This window comes from Limanda limanda, chromosome 1 (genome assembly GCF_963576545.1).
Source record: "Limanda limanda chromosome 1, fLimLim1.1, whole genome shotgun sequence".
Classification (NCBI taxonomy): Eukaryota; Metazoa; Chordata; class Actinopteri; order Pleuronectiformes; family Pleuronectidae; genus Limanda; species Limanda limanda.
The window spans coordinates 7,838,433-7,862,740 of record NC_083636.1 but is presented as its reverse complement, the minus strand read 5'-3'; the positions used below and the strand labels follow the sequence as shown (position 1 = coordinate 7,862,740).

Genomic DNA, 24,308 nt, shown 5'->3' with positions numbered 1-24,308 from the left:
AGAGAGAGAGAGAGAGAGAGAGAGAGAGAGAGAGAGAGAGAGAGAGAGAGAGAGAGAGAGAGAGAGTGTGCGCCTCGCTCGCTCTTCCAGGAAGGGATTATTAACCAGCGCGCTGCCGCCGACATGTGAAGGAAAACACTCGCAGAGACAAAAGAAGTTTTCACGCCGCGGACAGGAGCCATGGACCCGAGCGGCAGATAGAAGAAGAGGAGGAGGAGGAAGAAGAAGAGGGACTACATGACAGAAGAGGAGAAACTACTTGTCCCACAGTGACGAGCCGAGCAGCCCCACTGTTGCTGGAGAGGAGGTGAAGAAGAAGAAGAAGAAGAAGAGAGAGAGAGAGAGAGAGAGAGAGAGAGAGAGAGAGAGAGAGAGAGAGAGAGAGAGAGACGACGGAGAAGTGGACGCAGAGAAGTTGACGGGAGAGAATGTCTGAATCCTCCTCGGCTGCGACCAAGGTAACACCGTGCTCTCACACGCACACGCACCTCCTTCTTCTTATCATAGCAGTTAGTTTAAACCGCTGTGTGTGAGGTTCCTGCAGGGACTATCTCTCTCTTTGTGTGTGTGTGTGTGTGTGTGTGTGTGTGTGTTACAGATATAACCCCGTTCAGTAACTGTGCTGTGTGTGTGTGTGTGTGTCTGTGTGTGTGTGTGTGCGTGTGTGTGTACGCGCTCAGGGCCGTCCACTCCGTGCTCGTACTCATCTGTTGCTCCGCGCTCGTTCCGCGGCGGAGGGGGACACGAGTCGTGACCGCCTCACTTCGCTCCCGTCCGCGCGCACAGGAGAGAAGTGACCGTGCTCGTTTCAAAGCGCGTGCTCGTGCAGTCGCCACTACACGCCGGGGCACGGGAGCTGCTAACCTCACATGGCTCCGGACACATGCACGAGCACTGTGATGCAGCCCTGACAGCACCAGCGGGACCGGGCCGAGCAGTTACTACACACATATGAATGGATCAGATCAGATCATGCTTTATTAGTCCCACATGGAAGTTACAGCAAAGATCATAAGTCAATAATCAGTAAGCAATAAGCATGCAAAATAAACGCAAGGGAATAGAATATAACTAATTTATAGTGTAAATAGAATGTATACAGTGAAACGGATTGCACAGTTGATCAACTACTATTTTCGGAAATCGATTACTTCCCATTTATTGGACACAAATGCAAATATTTGCAAACTCCAGCTGATTGAATGTGACGCTTTGCTGTTCGTCTTTTCGCGTTTATAAAGCTGCAACTAACATCGTTTCTACTGAATTAAAGTACAATAGCACAACAGTCCTCCCTGTGAAACCACATTTCAATTCACGAGATCATGCAAAAAACGACTGAACGTTGGAAACTCAGTGGAAGAATGCAGGACATTGGCAGAGAGAGGACATGTTAAAATGTACTGTGTGGATCTGCATCAGGGGGCAGTTTTATTCCAATTTCCTCTTAGATGGGAATAGAGTCGTTTTGGTGACAAAAATCTAGGGGACTGTATCTGAATTAAAATGTTGATCAAGTGAATCTGAATGTGGTTTCATAAGAGACATGTTGGGCCTTGGTGAAGGCATCTGCTCTGCTGGTCTTAAAACCCGATGATTTGCTGCCATTGTGTTTCTTCTGTTCTTTTAATTTTGATATCTTTGGGTTTTGAACTGTTGCTCGGACAAAACAAGACACTTGAAGTGGTCACCTTATGGTTTCAGAAGTTTCGATGGGCATTTTTTTCATAAAAAAGAGTTTATGATTGGCTGACACATTGTTGTGAGCCCCAATAGGAACACAGACATATCATCTGGGATGCCAGGATCAGCCTGAACATTCTGCAGACTCCCTGCTGACTTACAGTGAAATCTGGTGTTCTGTTTGCTTTATGAGGGACGTCTGCTCATTACTGAGTCTGATGTCACTGCACGATTGCAGCCACGCAGAAGGAAGACCAGCGGTTCGCTCTCTGAGAAGTTTTCCATCGTTGTAGACAGGACTCCCCCCCCCCCCCCACCTCCAGCCTGCAATCCAGATCAATCACAAATCACTTTCCCTTCTCTCTTCCCTCCATCCTTACTGGCACCTTCCCACTGAACTGACCCAGGCCCAGCTGTGGGGATGGAAGAGAGAAGAGTTCTTCCTTTCTCTGGCCATTTTTTAGAAAGTGGACGTGAAGCAGGCGGGAGAGCAAGAGAAAGAAAGAGAGAGAGAGAGAGAGTAGCCTTCGCCTCAGAGAGGAGGAAATAGAAGACTGAAAGATTATTGCCTGGCTTCCACAGGAAATTCCTGGTACATCGAGCTGGTGTGCAGGTCTCAAAGTGGCTGGCTGGTGACAGCAGGCTGGTCCTGGCGGGAGAAACGGGTAAAGGACTGAGACGCGTTTCCTCATGAAACAGAAACGGCTCCATGGTCTGTCCTCATTTGAAGGAAAGGAAACCAGTCAACAGAGAATGACCACAAAGTGGAAAATCTCATACCTTAACCCAGACTGAATAAGTGCTGAGACAACAGCAGAGCCACAACCACTGAGGACTGCAGCTAATAACTAATATCAATAATGAGTTTACCTGAAGAGTATTTTTCCTATTTATTATTTGGAACTACACAGTGGTAAAAATATTGTTAAAGAAATGCCCATCACAATGTTCCACAGGTGACACAGTGTTAAAATAGCTGGTTTTGTCCGATCAGTAGTCCAGACTGCAAAGAGATTAAGAATCATAGAAAACATAGAAAATCTTCACATTTTAGAAGATAAAACCAGCAGTGATATTTTTGCTTGATGACTGACCAGTGGTGGAGCCTGGATTTTTCTGAATCAGGGGCAATAAAGGGGCCACAATTAACACAGAGAAGATTATATGCCACATACACTCTTTAACACTTTAAGTAATTCCTCGTTTACTGTTAGCTGTATAGCTTTGAGCAAAGCCACATATTATTGAATATATTTGGAAAATTGCTTCTTGGTCATGCACATTGCGTCCTTCAAAAAAGATTAGAAAAAATGATTTCACCAAATTGTTATATTTATTGTCAGTAGTTCAGTACAAAAAATAATACTTACAGGACACCGGCACTTCAGGGGACAACCAGATTTCAGCCAGGGGTCCGCTCAGCCCGCTCCTGGATCCGGCCCTGTGACCGACTTGACAGATTGATCGATTATTAAAAGCTTTGATATGATTTAACACAGAGGCAGTTTCAGTTCCCTTTAAACTCTTCAGTCTAAAAACATGGATAGCTGTTCATGTGCATGTACTGTTCTGAATATAACTGTAAATGTAAGTGATATTTACAAAGATGCTTAAGAAAAACTGCTGATTAAAGTTAGTAGTTGATACTACCACATCGGAAGAAATCAGAAATCCACATGGGTCATTTCCCCTTGCGTTTTCGTTTATCTGCTGATCTCTTTCTGAACTGATAAGTTAATGATTGAGAGGTTGAAGTAGTGAAGATAACGTCTGTTTTCTCCCAGCAAACAGTCCAACAGCCAGAGATATACAATTTCAATACCATGGCCAAAGTAAATAGGAAGATTTTGAAGTTTCAGATGTTTGCGTTTTTGCTTTAGAAAAACTTCAATGATATATTGATTATCAAAAATAGTTGATGTTACATGAAGCTTTGGGAGGTGTTTTTTACAGCTATCCATGTTTTTGTCAATGATTATTTCAAACATGAATGGAAAGATTGATCTATAAAAGTGATTAGAGCGTGGCTTAGATTAAGGTGCAGAGTGTGGCAATCAAATGTTTGTGCTGCTGATATTATTTTTTGATTAATTGATTAGTCAACAACCAAAAAGTCCACAAAAAAAATCTGATAATAGATTCGACCTTTTTGGGATTTATTGAGCTAAACAAACACTGGTTCCAGCTTCTTACGTTTGCTGATCTCATATTATTGTTATTTTAATACTTTTAGGTTTCTGACCAATTGATGGGTGAAACACTCTTTGCTCAGTTTAGAACTTAAATGTGCTGCATAGCAATGCTTGCTTAAGCATGTGTGGCCTTTTGTGTATTGTTGCCTCCAGAATGTGCTTCCACAGCTCGACTGGCCGGTGCATCAGTGTATTAGACGCGCACAGTGTACAGCACACTGCGTGGAGATGAGGCCGAGGCCAGTCGATGCTGTGGGTGCATGGCGAGGTGAGGCGAGTCGGCGTTGGGCTGTTTGGGTTCAGGGCCGGTGCGTCGTGGAGCTTTTGTGAGCCATGCTTTGTGTCTCTGTGTCTATTCATAGCAGGAGAGGAGCTCTTTCAGTCCTTCCGCGAACCCGCTGCCAAACTCCACTTCCTCCCCCGTCCATGCTCCCGCCGCGAGGCCAGCCAGCCGAATGGAGGACGAGCCTGCCAGGCTGCCTGCGCACCTGCGTGAGTCACACACACTCACACACAGACACACACACAGACGAGCAGTGACTCCTACAGACATTGATGAGTCGGTCATTTGAACAGCACAGATTGATTTTTGTCTGTGTTTTTAGAGGCTTGCACTGTAAATGTTTCTGTTTTGGCTGATGGGGTGATCGGGGAAATCAGATTTTTTTAATTTGATCTCATCCCAAAAATCACCTGTCAATCAAGCAGCTTCAGGGGGGACTTTGACTCTGGCATGTTTGATCGTCAGGTGGCAACATGTGAGAGTGTTGAACAGATAAACTAAGCTATAGACAGTGTTGTTAAAGTGAAAAGATTTAATATAAATAATTTGAAAATGGGGCAGAATACCAATGCATCACAACCAATTATGACTACACACACACACACAAACGCACTATTATTGCTGCATGACTGCCGGCCCAGTCATGCAGCCGTTTCTCTGAGCTGAGAGGTGTTGAAGCAGATCCAAGGTCAGACGTCTGACCCATACTGGTTGCCACTGGACCAGAACTGACAGACCTACTGTACTTTAATAACCAGCAGCAGTTACTCAGCAGTCAGGTACAGATAAAATGGAGCCAAGAACACACAGGTGCTGGGAGGGAAAGTTTCTGAAGAAGAGGAGGGCCAAGGTGTGAGGAGTAAAATCCTGACACTGAACACTTTGAGAAAAGAATCTCCAAAAGTTTAGGAGTTAGCATCTGCCATCTGATCTATTTCATTGATTTACCTAGGCCCGTTTCTCATTGATGATCATACATTTTTTGAAAAACAACCGAGCCAGTCAGAGCTTGTCAACAGTCATTGAACCTCACTTAAAGAAATAACAATTCTTTAAGTGACTTCTGAAAGAAGACAAAACACGTTCTTACACAAACTAACAAAGAGACAGACAGACAGGGTTGAAAACATAAACATAAGTATGTAAAAAATGCTTTGCTAATGTTTATGACTAAGGAAAAGCATGTTTGATTTTTAGGATGGTGGCTTGACTAACTAGCACATATTTCCCTTCACTTCTTCACCTGATCCCCCCTATTGTGTTGTGGGGACCATAGTTAGCAAGTTCTCTGTGCTCAACTTAAAGGAAGGAAAAAAACAGACAAATATGACGCTATAATCTTGTTTTTGATGTGACCTGTAAACAAAGTAATTGGAAGTCATGGATATTAATCGTGTATATTTTGAATCAGAACAAAGCAAATATACAGTAGATATCAAACAACGTTTTCCACTTTGGTTTAAACCAAGGAGAACCACCTTATCTGCACCTTACTTGACTCATTTAAAAGAGTTAAATTGCCGTCTGTAAATGAGTCATTTAAGAAAAGATATGTTGAATGTTTTGAAAAGGTGTAAACGGACTTAAACAACGCCGTGGCACAGCTCTGTGCGTCGGATCGCTGTCGCTCAACCAATGGTAGAGCAGGCGGGGCTGGAGCCGTGCCAAGAGATAGTCCATGTTCAAAGAGTAACCAAGAGCTGCTTTGTCCATGCGTCCGTCAATATTTAACTCGTTTTTTTTCTTGCAAGTGTGAAGTTCAGGGCTTTTGTGGGGTGTTGGACTGGGCTGAGGTTGGATGAGACACACAGGAAACTCCCTCAGCCCACTTCCCTTTTTGCATTGTTGCAGAAAAAGGAAGAACGTTCAACAGGTCCGCGTCGGGCTTCCTGTCGAGTAAACCGATGGGTCAGTTAACATCCGCAGACACGTGGAAGTCCCACTTTGTTTTACACACATTTCAAACACAGCTCCTCGCACGGCCGTGACTCACACATCTGCAGGTCAGAAAAACGTCTTTCTCTTCCCCCTCTCTCCAGTGTTTAGTTTAAATCTTCTCCCCTCTCCTCTCTCAGTCCGACAGACAGCGGCACGTCTTTGTCAGACGCTCACACAGCCCAAAACACCTCTGTCCTTTCTCCTGCTGCCTATCTAAACACACATGTGCTGGAAAACAAACCGTCCATTAACCCCCACACTCAGAGGCAGTTTTGTCCTGAGGGGTGGGGGGGTAGGGGGGGAGGAAGAAAGAAAGAGGCGGAGGGAGGAGAAGGGGGGAGGAGAGAGAGGAGGAGGAGGAGGAGGGGGGGCAGAAAGAAAAAGAATGAGGGAGGAAATTGCAGTGTGGGCAGAAATCCGCCTTCTCCATTTCCTGGGGAGGAAGTGGATTAGATCGGGGAGAGTTGCAGCCTGCTCCTCACACTAAAGAATGCTACCATACTCGACTTTAACCCTTTCAGTCAGAGACACCACACACCTTCATCTGGTGAAAGCATATTTGGAAGAAGTTGTCTTCTTTTGTACTTTCTACTATTTTTATGAGGTTGCTTCCTTGTTTTTCCTTTTCTTTTATCTCTTTTGTGTTTTTACAAGGTTTTCCACATTAGCCCTTCAACAGTTTTTTTGCTTTTGTTCTGTAAAGCACTAAATCCTCAGTGAAATCATTTAAAGATTCTTTCTATTCGCTCAAATATTGAACCCATTTCAATATAAATCTGTATTCAAGATCAATTTGAAGATCTTTGAAGCAAAAAAAAGGAAAAAAGGTCTCAGCATTTTTGAACCCATAGTGCAAGCTTTAAATATATATATATATATACCTAAAACATCAATTTCTGTTCCCAACCCCACCTATCAACAATTCGAAAGGTCAATGAGCAAGGTGCTAGATCTTGTTTGTTTTAGTGACTTCCTGGAGTCGTTCTGGTTGCCTGGAAACGTCACGGTGACAAGACTCAAGGAAGTTATTGCACTCGTCCAACAGCCCCGTAAAAAACACAACCTGTCCTTTTGGTTTTTGTAAAAATCAAACAAACAAGATTAGAAACAATTAGGGAGCGTTAGAGGTTGTTAGAGCCAGGCTAGCTGTTTTTTATTTACAGTCTTCATGCTAAGCTATGCTAACCGTCTTCTGGTTGTAATGTCATAGCGTAGCTGCGTAAATATCCCGATCGCTCTTTCAGGACGTCAGTGGTCCAGGTGGATATGCTACCAGCACAGAGGCTGCATATTAAAAAAAAAAAAACTGAATTCTGTGACCTTACTGATTCCAAACAACTCTCTGGAATGTGTTAACGTGCATACACTTTTACCCAATTAAAAGACACGTCGTATGTTGATGACATTAAGTTGTATGGTGCAACATTTTTCTGTTAATGCTTGAAACAAAAAGTGTAGAGTCACGGTTTATTTGGGCAGATGAACTACGTGCTTGGAGGGCGGTCTTAAGAAATAGACAGCCACAATTTTTTTTATTTTGTCGTGGCCTGATCAAAATCTGCATTGAACAAGTCACTAAATGAATCATCGAGCAGTATTTGTCTTAGAGCGGACAAATGTGCAGCTTCTAGCAGCAAGCGGAGGAGGAGTGATGTTTTCTTCTGTGTCAAAAGCGAGACAAGTACTAAAAGGCCAGTTCCACCAGCACACAGTGAAGCAGCACAGACGCTCACCAGTACTGGACTTATCTTTTTTTAAATCCAGGCATCACGGCTCCACATGGTATACTCCAGAATATGACGCAAGGAGAGCTAGTCAGTGAAACAGGAGTGTATTATTAAAAAGGTCTAAAGCACAAGGTGCTGCACTGTTGTTTCACAATAAACATGAATGAATTACAAAGAACAGGGGCTGCGAGAGAAGAAATATCTCTATCTCTAAGGATGATTTAAAAAAAAAATCTATGTCCATGGAAACAAGACTGCTTTCTCTTAGTGTGTGTGTGTGTGCCTCACACACTCACAGCTGGGTTTGCACTATGCATGCTTGTGCGAGTGGGTGGATGAGTGTTAGCGAATCTTGTGTCTTTGTGCAAGGCTTGCCAGAGGTAGTGTAGGTGTAGTGTATGTGTACGAGTGTATGACTAAATGTGTGTGCTTGTATGCGTTATCATACATTACTTCAAACCCCACATCATCTTCCTTTAGTCTCTCCTTTTATTTGTGGTATATTACCCATTTCAGTGTGAGGGAATCGGTTTTATAAAATGTGTGTGCGTGTCTGTGTGTGTGGTGTGTGTGTTTGGTCTTTTTGAGGGGAAATTTCCTGCCCCTGGAAGCAGCTCTTGTCCTCAGGAATTTCCTGAGTGGGCAGACAGTGCTTCCTGAATAAATGTTGTTGTTGTTGTGTTGTGTGCATGTGCGTGTGTGTGTGTGTGCCTGTGTGTGTTTTAACTCGCTCTCTTTTCTCCTCTGAAAGGGAAACTGTTCTCACATGCCAGCGAGAGGGCTGAGCGCAACCCCCTTCTCTTCCTGTTCACGACACACTCCACACATTGAACACACTTTCTTGTGTTCATTGTGTGATGATGTGTTGATTTCAGACTTTTGGAAGAAAAGTCACAATAGCACAATTAATTTTGATAAATATCCAGCCAATGATATCTAGTCCATTTGGTCTGGGGGTTCTTTCTGACTCAACACAGGAAGTGTTTTGTTTTAAAACCTCTGGTGTGTCATGAATAATAAAAAGAGGAAGAAGAAGTGATGTATATTTCCAAAAGAATCAGTCAGTGTCCAATCCAGCCAAATTTTGTATTGGCTGAAATTAAGCACATCACATGTGATCCTTTCTTTACTATTCACCTCAGCCTGACAGTGTTCCATCACTTATCAACAGCTGACTTCTCATGAGGAGAATGTCGCTGTATTGACAAATAACAATCCTTTTTCCACTGGTCAAAAAACCCACTAAAATATGGATTTATCTGCAATGGGAATGGATACAATCAACATTCACTCTCAGGTCAATTGACTGCAGTGTACACAGGTTCCAATTGGCTTCAGTCTGCAGGGATGGAAACGTTACAACCAGCTGAACAAGCAAAAATCTTCTTCTTCTCCATCTTCTTTATTTTGGCAGTTGATACGATGCTGCACCTTTTCTCTTACGATGGATGAAGTGCATTGAACCTCAGGGTGTTGGTGCATCGCCATGAACGTTTGTGTACTCATGGTTTTTTCTTCTTGTGAAGAATGTGCAACCTGAGATTTTTCTTTCTATCGTGCAAAATGCAACACTGATAGGGCAGCGACACACTGGTTTCTTACGTGTTGGTAGGAAGATACCATGGCGTTGGTAGGCAGCCAACTATAGATTTTCAAAGGGACACTCCGGAGAGTTGGTATTGCACTGAGATCATGTTGGGGGATGTGCCAGAAATCAAAAACTGAAAACTGCCGCACCAGGAGATGTAATATTATGACTTTCATTCCCCTGTACGAGCTGAATTCAAACCCACCTGATCCTACACGTCCCATAATTCAACACTGATATGTCATAATGTACAGATACAATGATTTTTGTCCCAATTCCACCGATTACCCCCCTTTTTAAAAATACTGATGTTTGTAGTGTACTGAAAAACGGCACAGTAAGAAATCAACATTCAAAACAGTTTTATATGAGCAGAAGATGATACAAAACTGTGGATTGGCAATAAAAATGTTAAAATATGGCGACAAAGAATAGAGATGTATTGATTTATTTTTGTCATTGTAAAACCAGCAACACAGGCAGAGAGACGTGGATGACATGAAACAACTGTCCCCAGCTGGACTAACTGATTATGCAAAGCGGAGACGCTGCGATTATGTGGTATGCGCCTTTGCCGAGACGCCCCCGATATTTCATTCTCATACATCTTTTTGTTTCCTGCCATCGTCCCAGAGGTGTATCACCATTTTCCGCAATTTATTTTAATTTTATGCAGCTGTTAGGAGCTTGTAGCTTTCCTGCAAACACTGTGTGGTGGGCCAGTAGTGAACAAGTATCTGTGTTTTGAATATACTACTATCTTAGGTTGATTGGAATCTTGTTTAAATTCGTGCTATAGAAATAATGTATGTGATCCATTTCCAATATAACAATAATCAAACCACAATAAACAATAACAAAAGAGCACATCAGAGAAGAATGGTTTCTAACTAGGACTCAGGAGGTAGAGAGGGTCGCCCAATAACTCAAATAATACTGGTTTGATCCCCGGTTCCTCCAGTTTGCGATCAGATATGTCAATAGGCAAGATACTGAAATTGGCTGTGTGGACGGTGGGTGAATGGTGTGTAATAGACATAGCTCTGCTTATGGGAGCGCTGTATGAATGTTTGTGAACTGGTGAATGAGACTTGTAACGTAAAGCACATGAGTGGCCAATAAGACACAGAGAGAAAAACACTGAATAACTTGAAATGAAATAATGACTTAACTTTCTCCACATGGACAGAAAGAAAGAAAGAGTTCAGCGTGCCTACAGGGAGTGTGTGTTTCAACAAGCAGGGGCCTTTGGATATTGTTAACAAACGTCTTTGAAGCTTCCGCATTTTCGAAAAAAAAAAGGAGAAAAAAAACCTGGCACCTGAACAAAAGGAAGAGTGGCAGTTAACGCTTGATTCAGGAACTAACCTACAAGAGCCGGCTTGCTCCTGCACTCGACAGAAAGCTATCAAAAACAGGTCGCGCTACTTCCCGGCCATAAAAGTTGTGTGTGATTGATGATCTGTTTTATGTTTGTTTTGACTGGATGAAATCCAGTTTTGTTCTGGACAGGGACAGGCACATGCACGCTGGGGAAGGACGTAGAGGATGAATTTGAGTGCATTTGGGGGGGGGGGGGGGCTGTTGATTGAAAAGTAAAGGTGCTTGTGAGTGTGTGTGTGTACGTGTGTGCACGTGGAGGTGGATTTTCCCCTGCCACACCCACCTGACAGGGAATCGATGTGCAGCGAGACACAAAGTGATGAATAGTGTGTTAGGACTGACTTACCAAATGTGTTGCTCTCTTACTCAGCCTTCCTCCTTCCTTCCTTCCTTCCTTCCTCCGCCTCCTCCCCCTCATCTGTCTGGAGAAAGAAAGAAAAAAACGCTTCTCTATTGAGATAACAAGAGCAATATCCGCCAACTTCTGCTTTGAGAGAAAAGGCAAACATTTACTGAAGAACTAAGTGACTAAGGAGTTTGGAGAGCAAAGTCTCTGCCTTATTGATGCAGCCATTTTTTGGGGGTGTTTATTTAGCTATAGTTATAAAGCAGCAGAGGTTTCTTCGTTCATCAGTTGTGTCTGTGTGCAGACCGTTGACAGGCTGCAGTTGCTGACACTTTCAAATCCTGGTATGATTTAAAATGTAGCATGCATGCAGTTTTGTTCCAGTTTGACAAATAAAAGAGAAAGTAAACAGCGAGGAGTGACGCAGGAGAAAAACTGAACAAATTCAATCAGTCAGTCAGTGTCAATGGGCTGTAACGAAAACGCTGTGGTTTCTGCAACACAATTGATGTCACATCCTGGCTGCTGTCACCCTTCATCTGAATGTTACAGAAACATTTCTGTTGTTGTGAAGTGAACGCATCTGAGCCAGACATTATCCTGCTTCGTTCCTGATATGTGAAAGACAACCTCCAGAAAATGTCTGGAAAATTGGGTCTGGCCTTGTTTTTAGAGAAGTAGACACTGGAGTTAACATGTTAACAGAGCAAATGAACCTAGCTTCAAATCTGTAATATACATCAATAACTACACGATCAATCAAAAAAACACAGAAAGAAATTAACTGTTCATTATCGCTGAAAGTTTCTAGGTTTCCCCCTGTATAAATACTATACCTTTTCATTTGGCCACTAGAGGTGTGAGTTACAGTTTGCCATTCTAAAGTAATTTGTATTCAGTCTAGTCATCAACAGGCAGTTGTTTTTGCACTTTTCGGTCGGGCGAGTTAAACATACACAGCAGTGTGACTGTGGGTGAGACGTGTGAAGGCTAAGCTGTGATTCTGGACGGGACCTTTTAGCTTCACAGCAGGTCAGACCTCATTAAGTCGTCTGGCTGAGAGGGGAAGTTGAGGACTTCTGTACCGCAACAACGAAACAAGATACCAGTGATCTCATCCTCCTCTTCCCTTCATTCATCCCAAGCACTTATGAGTTGCCTTGGCAACTTGTGCGCTGTGTGTGTTGTGTGTGTGTGTGTGTGTGTGTGTGTGTGTGTGTGTGAGCATGAGCGGGGGCCTGAGAAACCACAGAGTGAAAATTATGTGTCATCAGAGAGGATTAGGAGCCCACGGTTTGGTAAAGGGCTTGGGATCCTGCTGCTGTGATGCTTGAGGGTTTTATTCAATGTAAACACACATATTCTCAAAACACACACACACGGGTGCCAGACGCACACACTGAACCTGATATGTGTCCAACAAAGGCAGGGACTAATGGCAATGAAGACCGATATTGATTTTCTTCCTGTAACCTGCAACAAATCGGTAAACGATTCTCTGGCGGAAAACAACCAGAAAGGTCAAATTTATCAGCTGAAGAAATGGAGTGAATGTGTTGAAGGAACAGAGTGTCACCAGGGTCCAAGGTGCTCTCTGTTCTCCTTACACTCACTGTCCCTGCTGTCCACGTTCCTTTTCACCTCGAGTGAGCATATAAGATTCACTTTCCTGTCTAGATCCCATGGATATGAAACCAGCTCCTGAAGCATGCACCTTGAAGGTGATTCAAGTTTTAATACTGAAATATGAAATGATCATTGTTGACAAATAAGTCTTCAGTGATTCTCCCTCCGCTGTCATAGCTTTTGGCATCTGACTGAGCAGCGTTAGCATGGAGAATTCACAAGTCATTGTGCAGACTTTACCTGAAATACCTGTCCAGGGTTGAATATTATTGGAATAGTTGGGATTAGCAGTAATTTTTATATATATATGCTAGAGTGATGCACCTCTTTCCCTTTGTTACATCTCACTGTTATTACTGCATTTATAAAATCTAGACTCACGATGAACTGCTGTTTCCAATCTCTCTTATTGTGATATTGATTTGGACTTAAAACGGCTCTGTCTTTATGAACCATTCATCCCATATTGTTTATCCTTTGAGGGTTGCTGACAGCAGGCAAGAGACAGGGTAAAGGCTGGATGGGTCGCCAGTCTATAACAAGGCTAGAATAGGTATAAAGCATAGACTATATACAAGTATAAAGCCCCTTTTTCACTGGTCAAAAATCCCATTAACACCCACTAACATCTTGCTTTTGTCTGCTGTGAGAATGGATGCAATCGGCATTCAGTGCCACGTCAAATGTCTCTGCAGTAGAGATGGATTTGTATCATCTCCAGCTGTGATGGAAACATGATACCTGGTTGTATGCACAAATTTAGCAGACTGGGAGGTGATAGAGACCCTCGGTTGTTGGTGCGCTTGTGATGCTTACGAGTAATTTAAAATCCTGCTTATACAGGCTAATTTGGGTGTAAAAGAGGTACAAGAATGGAGGAAATTACAGCTCTCCGAAAGTGAAGCCAAATCGGTCCTAGGTCATAAACCCATGTTAAGATGGGATGGTACCATGACGGGACCAAGTCAACGTTCATGTGAAATAAATGTTTTGCAAAGATAGTTTGTCACTTTAACTGGTTCTTCTATTGTTTCCAGTAACTTTAGCTTTATTTAATTATTTGATACTATAAAAATGGACTGCACATCATGATTGACAGGGGAAACTGACTTTTGATTGGTTGAGCGGGTGAATCTGCGAAATCTCAATAATGCAGCTCCACCCCCCCCCCATCAGCACCGCACAGTCCAGTATATTTTGGTTTAATTTATGATAGTGGGAGGAAGTGGAGCTGGGTCGTTCATCTTCATATGCAGTCTGTGGTATAAACAGTTGAAAGAATTACAAACGAGCAAGAATTCAGGACAGAATATGGCGCCCTGTGAACTAAGTACAGACTTAGTACACGTTTGCCTTCCTGTTCGCTTTTCCTTCCTTTTTTTACACTTCTGTAAAGTTCTCTTGTTCCTGCCATTTCATCTTTTCTGCCTCTATTTTCTCTCCATCTCTACTCACAATCTGCCACTGTTCGCATCACTCTTTCCCCTCTGTTTCCACTCTTCCTTTTCTCCTCTATGTCTTGCTGCTGTCTGTTAATAAACCTCCCAGCGTCACCCTCTAACCTTGCCGCAGGAAGTTTCCTGTGCTGAAACGGAGCCCACGCTGGATTGCTTCCTGCCAAAGTGCGTTGTGGGACACGTTTGTTTGGACCCCCCTTCTTCCTTCTTCTCCTCCTCCGCTTCCTCCTCCTCCTCTTTGCCTTCTGCTCCCCTTGTTGCTTCCTCCTCTGGGCTCTGTGCAGATGGCTGGGGCCGGCAGACCGGATCTCGGAGGGGTTTTGGCAGAGCAGCACTGCTCTCCGGCCCTGGAGAGAGCATACCGCAGCCATGACCTCGTGACCCAGGCCGCACTGCCGCCTCGGCCTCGCTCCTCTCACAAGTCAGGCACGGAAGACAAACATACAGCTGGTGCATGTAGTGCAGATGGTAGTTTGATTCAATATTGACAAATAAAATCAATGAAGAAGTCAGTTATGGGTATTCCGTTGTATCCTATTAACATAAAGTCTTTTGTAGTAATGTGATGCTGCAAAAGAGAGCAAACTTTATGTTAAACACAAGTTTAGCAAGTCTCTGGTTTTCTAAGCACATTGCAAAGCATTCTTGTTTAAAGTTACCTTTACTGCTCTATTCATCAGGGTGTGTGGAACTAAATGCATGCATATTTACATATACAGTATACACATAACAGAAGCAACCAATAAAATCCTATCTGCCCTCCATTAGTTCCTTTGGTTGTGAAACACCTGCATCCCAGACAGTATTTTTTAAGGATGTCTGTTGACAAGCTGCGGGTCAGGGCTCCACAGGCCGTGCTTCAGATAACCTCGGCCTTCCCGGGCTTATCGTCTGCGCTCGTGCCACGCTCTGAATACAGTGGACTTGGGAAGAAATGGGAAGCTGACAATCTAGACAGGGTTTCATTTTATATTGATTGCTCTCTGTGAAAACTTCCTTTGTTTGACGGGTGGTGTGTGTGTGTGTGTGTGGGGGGGGGGGGTTGAATGGAAGGAAGACTGAAAGCGAACACAAGGTTCCTATTACTCGTGTGACAGTGACATTGGCGGCCAAAGATAACAGCTGTCCGACTCCCAGAGGAAGTGTTTGAGTCTGGGCGATAACTGAGATGTAAGAAATGAGAAGTTATGCTCTGTGTGGGTGTCGTGGATGTTCTGATCGCAGCCTTACGCCGCTGAAAGTCTGTTTTTGTGTGTGTGAAACAGAAAAAGAGAGGGGGTGTGTCTGAGTCATAGTGTTAATCATTGGGTTACACACATAGCAAAAATATATGTTGAGGTGGCCATGTTAACCGAGATAAATACTAATAAAATGAAAATGTACATCGTGCTATGTCAGACAATATCAGGCATATCAGAGTTAAAGATAATTTTATAAATAATGCTGGTTTTCGGTCAAAATATGCCTTAGTGAGCAGAACTAGAAAACTACAGCTCATCTGTGGGGTGACCAAATTCTATTTTTAGCACTAGGTTAGGTAAGCTTATTATCTATTTTGCAAATTTTTATTTTTTTATAGCTAATGTTGCCCTTTAACATCAGAACGTACCAAAACTAACAGTCAATGTTTACATGTTGACCGGGTTTATGTTTTTAGCTTTTCTGCTAGCTAATGCACGCTCAGAAAAACAAGCTTATTAAGTCATAAATCGGGTATCGCTGCCTCCACTGCACCTCGGAAAAATATTTCAATGCTACAAAAATGTTTTGAACAAAATTCAAGTAAAGTGAAGATGTATTTAGATTATTTACACAGTCCTCTCTCTTTTGCCACTCAATGGTTGTTGTCAGCAATGCAGATAATGCACACCCTGTTCCTCACAGCAGTGAGAGAAAGATTTCAAAAGGGAAGACAAAAAGAAGCTGTCATTCCAGTTTCCTTTTTTTCTTCCATGTCTCCTTGTCCATTTATACACAGACTAATAAAGTGGCTGTCTTCTAACGTGACTGTCTGTCCAGAGAGCAAAGAGCAGAACTGATCATAACAGATCAAATGAAATAACAGTCCAACCGGCTTTCTCATATACCCCCCCCCCCTCTTTTATCCTTCTGATTCATTCTGTATTCTTCCCCTTAACCTATCTTCTTCTAATCTTTTATTCTCACCCGCTCTGCCTCTCCTTCATCTTTTTTTTCTTTATCTCTGCCACGGTTCCCATAATCACTCCCTCCTTTTGACTTTTATCTCCGCTTCCTCAATATCCTTTTTACTGCCTCTGCCTCCTTCCTTCCTCTCTCCCTCCCCCTCCCCCCTTCCTGCCTTTCCGTCTTTCTTCCTTCCTCGACCCCACAACCCCCTGCCTCACTGTTTTTCCCCTCACTGATCTGACTAATCTTTCTTTTCTTCCCTCTTTCCTCCTCCACCACCGTTATGTTTTGCTACTTCTTCACCAAACCCTGCTCTCAAATTCTACCGTCCGCTTCCTCTGCCCCTCTCACCTGCAGGTCTGCAGCCGGTCTTTTGGAGCCGGGAAGACGTGGCCCAGTGGCTGCGATGGGCCGAGAAGGAGTTTGCCCTCCGGCCGATCACCAGCGGCTCTTTCCAGATGAATGGCAAAGCCCTGCTGCTGCTCACCAAAGAGGACTTCCGCTACCGATCCCCCCATTCTGGTACTCCTCTTTTTTCCTTCTATCCTAGAAAACTGGAGGCATAAGTTGAAAGTTTTGCAAATGAGTCACTTTCATTGATTGGATTAAAAGTTATTTTTGAGTCCAACTGGAGCAGGACGACTCAGACTGGAAAACTAGATTTACCAAGTAGGTAGGAAGAAGAGTGTAAGATCATGGAAACACTGACTGAGTGGGTGCAGGAAAATCATGGAAAAAAGCTCTAACATAGAAAATGCTTTTCTGAGCAAAAAACACCTGCTGTCACAAAATGACTGATTGGAGAATAAAAACTGAAAATGTGATCAATGAAAATGACCATATTTAGTTTCACTAAAGAATGAGACTGGGGCAAACAAATTGTACATGAAGATCTGTGTTTGTGCAGCTTTAAAATTACCCTTTAAAAATCAATAAAGTCAGCTGGAGCAGAGGAGGGAGGGCAGGCAGCGACAGTGGAGGAAGGCAGCTGTTACACTGAGGCTGATGGGGGGAGGAAGTAGCAGACAGTTGATCAGGAAGTAAAAAACAACCTCAACTGTCGTCCTGGCAACACCACGAACCAGGCTCGTCAAAATAAGGGGAAAAAAAAGGCAACCGTTTTTGCACTTTGCAGAGTTTTGGATTTCTATTTGAAAATGAAAGATGATTTTGTGTCAGTTTGCATGTGACTGTTGGTGCAGAGTCATGGAAATGTTTCACCACACAGGGATGAAGTCAGTGTTGTGTGGTGTGGCTCAGGGTTATGAGTGGGATGCAATGAGCGGTCAGCGTTGTGAAATATACAGATAAGCCAGGGGAGAAATCCCCCACACACACTGGAAACTGGAGTGAGGAAATGTCAGGTCATGCTGGGTTCAGAAATGTGCAGGAATCATATGGATTATAAATGTAAAGTAAAAACCCAAACACTTGAATTCCAAAATAGGATAAACACAACTTAAAGATGAAATGAATACAAACATAATCAAATGAACATGATAAGTGAAGGTGTTACAAGTTCTCAAAAAATGTATATGTATTTTTACATTGCTGCAAATCTACATTTTCTATTACCCTACTTCTACATTTGTTGCCATCTATATTTCTCTGTACTAACCTAGGTGTACAGCAGTTTTGGTCCAGTAGGGTTGTTGGATGATGGGCCCAAAATTACATCATTTTCAAATGAGTTGATATCGATAACTATCACAATCAATGTCACAATATTTTTTCTTTTTGTTTTTTGATAAGATTTTATGAGCAGAGAATGACAAACGTAGTCATTATGTGTTATACCTCTATAGTTACTTTATAGTATCTAAAAGTTGCTCTGTACTGCTGCAGCAGTGTCGTGTGTCTGTATTCATGTTCAAAAGTGAAGAATGAAAGAGATCTTCAAGTGTTACGTAACGTGTTATGGCACAATCTAAGAGAGTGAGAGACGTGGACCAGCCGGCAGCTGTTGTCCAGCTCCTGTATGGTTGTATACTTTTCAAATATATGTAAACATTTTCATATCCTGGCAAAAAATTGAATTCTGGGGAAAGAAATCTGGAAACCTGCTCGAAATTACGGCCTCCATCAGTCGGTTTTAATGTACCAGAGATCTTGAGATTTTTTAAATATCTTTTCCCTGAAACTTAATCATGTGGTGATTACAATGACTGGTTACATTTCAAGATCAGCAGTTGCATTGGCTTTTTGTTGTTACCAACTTCAGGGAATATTTCACTTTTAGGGAAGAGAGATGTTTTGTTTGCGTGTGATGTGTGTTTCCTCCTCCGGGCATTTATAAAGCTAAAGTTCTCATCAGTCCGTGCTGTGTAACATATTTTCCTCCTACAGATATTGTGAAATAATAGAGCATGTGTGTCTTAACCTCTCTTCCAATCACAGCTTCATGTTACGACTTGATTATGTTCAATGGGAAGATTTAAAGCTGAAGCTTTACGTAGGAGTTATGGCTGCAAGCTAACATGACACTTTTGAATTTCCTTGTACGCATACTTTATGATTAATATAGTTTTGCAGATTTAAGACAAAAAGCAAACCTTGAAGTTTAATCAAACATTTTCAAATTGTTTAACCAAAGGTCGATGAACCAGGAAGCAGGAAATTTCCCTCGGTTGCAACTCAATGCCACAGGATCAGAAAGCGAGAACTGAAAGGGGTGTGAGTGTGCACACGCTCACCATCGCTTCCTTCATGAGAATCATTTCCTCGTTATGGTTAGCCTGTAAGAGGAGGCGAGGCAACTGTGTTCAAAATCACGTCCACATCCACCTGATTTGTGCAACATGCAAATGTTGTGTCGCAGCGGCAGCTCAGACATCGTTGTCGGTGTGGAGGCAAAACCAACAGCTGTTAATCATTCAGTGGACTTCCTACTCCGCTTTTGTGCCTGGTGTCTCCACCACTGTATAACCACTTAAAGGAGAACATCAGAGTCATACAGAGCTACGGCCCATTTACTTGTGTCAACAGATAGCTGGTGTTTTCTGCCTCCAGCTCCTGATGTGTGGTGGATTCGTCATATTGTTCTTTTTAAAATCTCAGTTTTTGTCCTGTGGGAAATCTCCTTCCCCTGCTGCTGCATCTCTACGAAAACAAGCGCTCAAAAGAAATAATAATTCGATTAATGAATTTGCTCTGTGGAGGCTCAGTGCTTGTTTTGTCAGAGAAAACTCACTGAGTACAGTCCTGCACCAGAGGGAAACCGATAAACTTTTGGCAAACTCTTTAACCATTGGGGTCGTCAGGGTTTAATATCGAGGAGATGTTTTTCTATTTACAAGCCTGCTTTGCCATTCCACGCTCCCCTGAGACTGTCTGATGTGGTGGCTGCCTCCTCGGTGACTCTTCCATTATTGCTCAAGCTCCGCGATGCCTGGAAAGCAAAGAGAAGAAGAAGGAGAAGGGGGAAGCGGATTCTGTGGTTGACGCCACCACTAATTTCCCCTCTTTTTGCAGGCGTAAAAATGCTACTGGGAGACGTATGGTAACCTCTGACCTTTTCATCTCTGCAGGGGACGTCCTGTATGAGCTGCTGCAGCACATCCTGAAGCAGAGGAAGCCCCACGTGTTTTACCCCTCTGCCTACTTCCCTGGGAACTCCTTCCACTCGCTGCCTGAAAGCCCTGGGCAGCACGTGAAGCTCGAAGGTCAGTCCAATCATTTTGTAAATCTTCAACCTAATCTGCATTAGAATCAATATTTTTGTTGATTTTTTTTTTTTTTAACACCATGTCCAACTCAACACTCAATTTTAATTGAAGAGTGTTTTAGCTCATAAATCAGTTAATGAACAATTTACAAATCATGTAATTAATATTCAATCAATTTACATATTATCATATTATAAAATATTTTATTGAGTCTCTAAATTACATGACCTACTAAGTAGCTTAGTTAAGTTGCTGGTAAATCGTCAACAACACATCCACAGTCATGTTGTCAAGTTGTGAACCACACCTCAGTGACACCTGAGGTGTGGTTCACACTGAATGAGTCATTTTCCAGATACCTGTGGAAAACAACAATTAGACAAAAACATTGTCAACTGAGTCGAGTCAACTACAATGTTGTCGAGTTGTCTAATATTAGCTCCATAAACACAGGCTGACTGGAGCCACTAATAGCAAATCTTTTTGATCGTGGCGCTTTCGATTAAGTGACGTAGAAAGTAAGAAGGTTCAACGTACGTGCACAGAATGTATTACTGTGGCTAATAACCTTTGGATGGAGAGTTGAGGAAAAACATACAGTTCACCTCAACGTTTTATACAAATGTCCACAGGTATTTGAACCACTTAATGGAAACCTGTGGTAAAAATATAATAAGATATAAACTTTTTCAAAAGTGGTAAACTATGTTTTCCTGACAATTATTGAAACAATATGGTCAATATAGGAAGATAATTTATCATTTGTGTGCATAGTGCATAAAAGGTGTCTTCACTTCTTGATGCCTGTGTTTTCTGTAATAGAGGAAGTAAAATTCATACCTGAGATTGTTCTTTTGGCTCAGATTTGAGGAAATGTCCCACAGCAGTATTGGGAGGGGATCAAGCAGTAATTCTGCAGAATTCGCTGTTGACAGTACAACCTGTTCCACAAGGAAATGTTATTTAAACAGGCTGTGGCCCAGGACACCACACACAGAAGTGATTGGCTCTCTGGTATTTATGACTCCTGTCCTCCTTGTTTTGAGGTCACTGTGTTTTTGTTGATGGCTTTTGAAAGAACGCATCAGAGCAGAACTCAAGCTGCTGCCAAGACAAACCAGAGAACTTTTATCAAACCTGATCAAACATAATGTTACCAGGCTTAACTGTAGGATGATAGTGACACCTAGTGTTCATATGTGTGAAGCAAGTATACCAGGGAACCAGGAAGTTAAGCACCTCTAAAACAATATCACTTAATCACTTACTCAAACTGTCTGGCAAGATTTCGGGTTTTAATTTGCAATTTAAACACTGAAGAGTAAAGAGACTTCATACAACCAGGATGTCCAAGATTATAATGCAAGCCAGTATTTCAGATTAGTTCTACTCTTTTAAAACTTGACATACTGATTTTGTATTTGGGGCTTTTGAGGCGTCAAAGTCTCGTAATGTTTCTTTCTGAGTTCCTACAATGATTTTCTGCTCAGTGGCTGCCCACCTCACGTTGATATCCAGTATGTTTTTACTGTTGCCACACCTGTATGGCAGAGAGAGGAACTAGTTCTCGACTGTAGATATTTATGCGCGTTGTTGCTTTTGAATCCTCAGAAACGGTACGACGAGGGCCGCGTGGTACAGAGCCCCTCCCCCAGCATCCACCAACCATCGAGCTGCGCCACCGCTCCCGCTCCCCTCTCCACCCAACCCAGCGTCGATCCCCTCTGGGGCCCAATCACCCCCGCCCCGCCAACGATGACTCCCTCCAAACCTTCTCAGAGCTGCCAGACAGCAACCACCACCTGCACGAGGAAATGTACCCCTTGTCTGTGTCCCCAGCCGCACCGAACGGCCGCTGCACGACACCGCGAGAACCCCTGTGCCCAGGCAGCCCTGGGGGCCAGGAGGCGGGCCCTCCTCGCGTCATCCAGCTCATGCCTAGCACCATCATGAACCCTCTCCTCACCACGAGCAGGAGTGGCGGAGGAACCGGCATGGACTTCAGGCACAGCCGAGGCGGACCCCTGTCCCAGACGACACACGAGAACGGGCGTGAAAGTAAAATTCACGGCCACCACCATGTGATAGCCCTGACACATCAGCAGCAGCACCTGCTGCAGCAGGAGGAGGCGCTCTACAGGAACCACGTCATCATGCCTGTGTCTCCTCCAGAGGAGCCGCAGATGCCCATAGGACGGATAGCAGGTGAGATTTAGCCCAGCTGAGGTTGAAGATTAAATGAGGGGACGTCTTGATTTGAAAACACGTGTGTTTCGATAGTCACAAAGTGAGAAGATGTTTCCAGAGACAGCAGCATATCAGAGACTTATCTCTGGGGAAGTGCTGACACAAAGTAGTAGTGCAGCTTTTAAGCTCAGAAGTCAGACATTAGAATCGTTTTTTTGTTAAACCCACTCTGTGTTTTCTTGTGGTGTCCCTGCAGACTGCAGGCTGCTGTGGGACTACGTCTACCAGCTCCTGTCAGACAGCAGGTACGAGAACTACATCCGCTGGGAGGATCCAGAGAGCAAAGTCTTCCGCATCATGGACCCCAACGGCCTGGCCAGGCTCTGGGGGAATCACAAGGTAAACACACAAACACACAAACACACACACAGGCACGCATTAAGGCACACTGTTGGTAGCGTTACCTAAGTGGTTCAGCTTCAGATGGTTATGCTGAGCACTGGTATTGTTGTTGTAGACTGACTCACCTGTTTGAAAAAACATCAACTGGATACATGGACATATGTCAGTGCTGCCTCCTAGCGGCCAAAACAGTTAATGCAGGTTTATTTGTTAGCAGAGACAGGCCTCTGAATATATGTATTCTTAATTAGTGATTGATCAAATGACTATGTAATGTGAAAGGTATCACAAAGACAGATTTATCTGCCAATTTTACAATTCACCGAGCTTTTTAGCCTTTTTAAGCTCATTGTTTTGGTTTAAAAGTTCACAAACTGTGTCTGATGTGTGTTAATAAGAAAGATATTTGTTTTTTTTATTTAAATTGTTACAGATACTGTCTCCGGTGTTGTGTCTTCAGCTTATTGTGGAGTTACTCTGCCTCCATGTGACCACAACATTAACTCATTCAGCTTTGAATGACACAGATGATTTATGGATTGGGAACTGCTATAACTACTACTCGGATCAACAAATCACATTATTATCATTTTATCACTATTATTATCATTAATAACACTATTGTGCTTTTACCTGTTACAGAACAGGACAAATATGACGTACGAGAAGATGTCGCGAGCACTGAGACACTACTACAAACTGAACATTATCAGGAAAGAGCCTGGACAAAGACTTCTGTTCAGGTACGTCAACCTCAATCAGTCATTTGGGACAAAACATAATCACGACAGGATTCTGACTAAATAACTAAACTTCTGTCTACTCATCCGGGTTCCCCAGGTTCATGAAAACCCCCGACGAGATAATGAACGGACAGACGGACCGACTGGAGCACCTGGAGTCCGACACAGATGAACAAATCTACATCAAGGAGGAATGCTGAGGAACTTCGGGGGGAGAAAAACTGTCCACAAACTCCTTACTACTTAAACTACTACAGCCGCTGATGCCTTTCAGACGCAGCTTGAACAATCGATGTTGAATCCGGAGCGCGCCGACGCTCCCTCGTATCATTCCTACGCGGCGAGACGTGAAATCTGATCCCTCTTGTGATTGCCTTAGGATGATCCTTTTCTGAAGTTAAACAGGAACACACAGCATCAGTTGTTTTGATTTCCCTGGTGGGCAGAGACTTTTCATGTGCTCCCCTCTTTGTCCCTCAATGAACTGCAGAAGCCAATCACATGTGCTTATGTCACTTTTACGATTTTGTTTTTGTCTCTTCACTTGCATTATACGATGGAATTTTGTAAAAAGAAAATTGTGTGTGTTTGCCCGTGTGTGTGTGTGTGTGTGTGTGTGTGTGTGTGTGTGTGTGTGTGTGTGTGTGTGTGTGTGTGTGTGTGTGTGTGTGTGTGTGTGTGTGTGTGTGTGTGTGTGTGTGTGTGTGTGTGTGTGTGTGTGTGTGTGTGTGTGTGACTGACAGGAATGTTTTAAACACGGAATAAACATTTTTGATCAAACTGAAGTGGATATTAAACTCAAATTGTTTCTCTAATGTCTCTCCATAAAAAACTTCAATGGCTTGATGTGAAATACACAAACTAATCACATGGGGGCACTAGTACACAACGTTTATGAGAGGAGAGCCTCTGTGGATATACGCCTCAGTTCAACAGTTCA

At 43.1% G+C, this 24,308-nt stretch overlaps 1 protein-coding gene across 2 annotated transcripts; it reads left to right on the top strand.

Annotated features, from left to right (window-relative positions):
* The first annotated feature begins 79 nt into the window (after positions 1-79).
* On the top strand, positions 80-23,995 carry etv6 (ETS variant transcription factor 6). Of its 2 annotated transcripts, none has more exons than XM_061081562.1 (8): positions 80-458; positions 4,241-4,367; positions 16,729-16,893; positions 19,899-20,033; positions 21,648-22,241; positions 22,480-22,622; positions 23,268-23,368; positions 23,466-23,995. In XM_061081562.1, exons 1-8 carry the CDS (start codon positions 429-431, stop codon positions 23,566-23,568), a joined length of 1,398 nt encoding a protein of 465 aa, XP_060937545.1. In that variant the 5' UTR covers positions 80-428; the 3' UTR covers positions 23,569-23,995. The 2 variants fall into 2 exon arrangements, with proteins under 2 accessions (XP_060937545.1, XP_060937536.1); XM_061081553.1 differs by having other exon boundaries at positions 4,238-4,367.
* The last annotated feature ends 313 nt before the right edge of the window (positions 23,996-24,308 follow it).

Excerpts from the sequence above, each read along its gene's own strand:
- etv6 (XM_061081553.1), top strand. The coding sequence starts at position 429 with ATGTCTGAATCCTCCTCGGCTGCGACCAAG. Across the intron at positions 4,368-16,728 it reads CAGGCTGCCTGCGCACCTGC|GTCTGCAGCCGGTCTTTTGG; the intron begins GTGAGTCACACA and ends TCTCACCTGCAG. Across the intron at positions 20,034-21,647 it reads GCAGCACGTGAAGCTCGAAG|AAACGGTACGACGAGGGCCG; the intron begins GTCAGTCCAATC and ends TTGAATCCTCAG.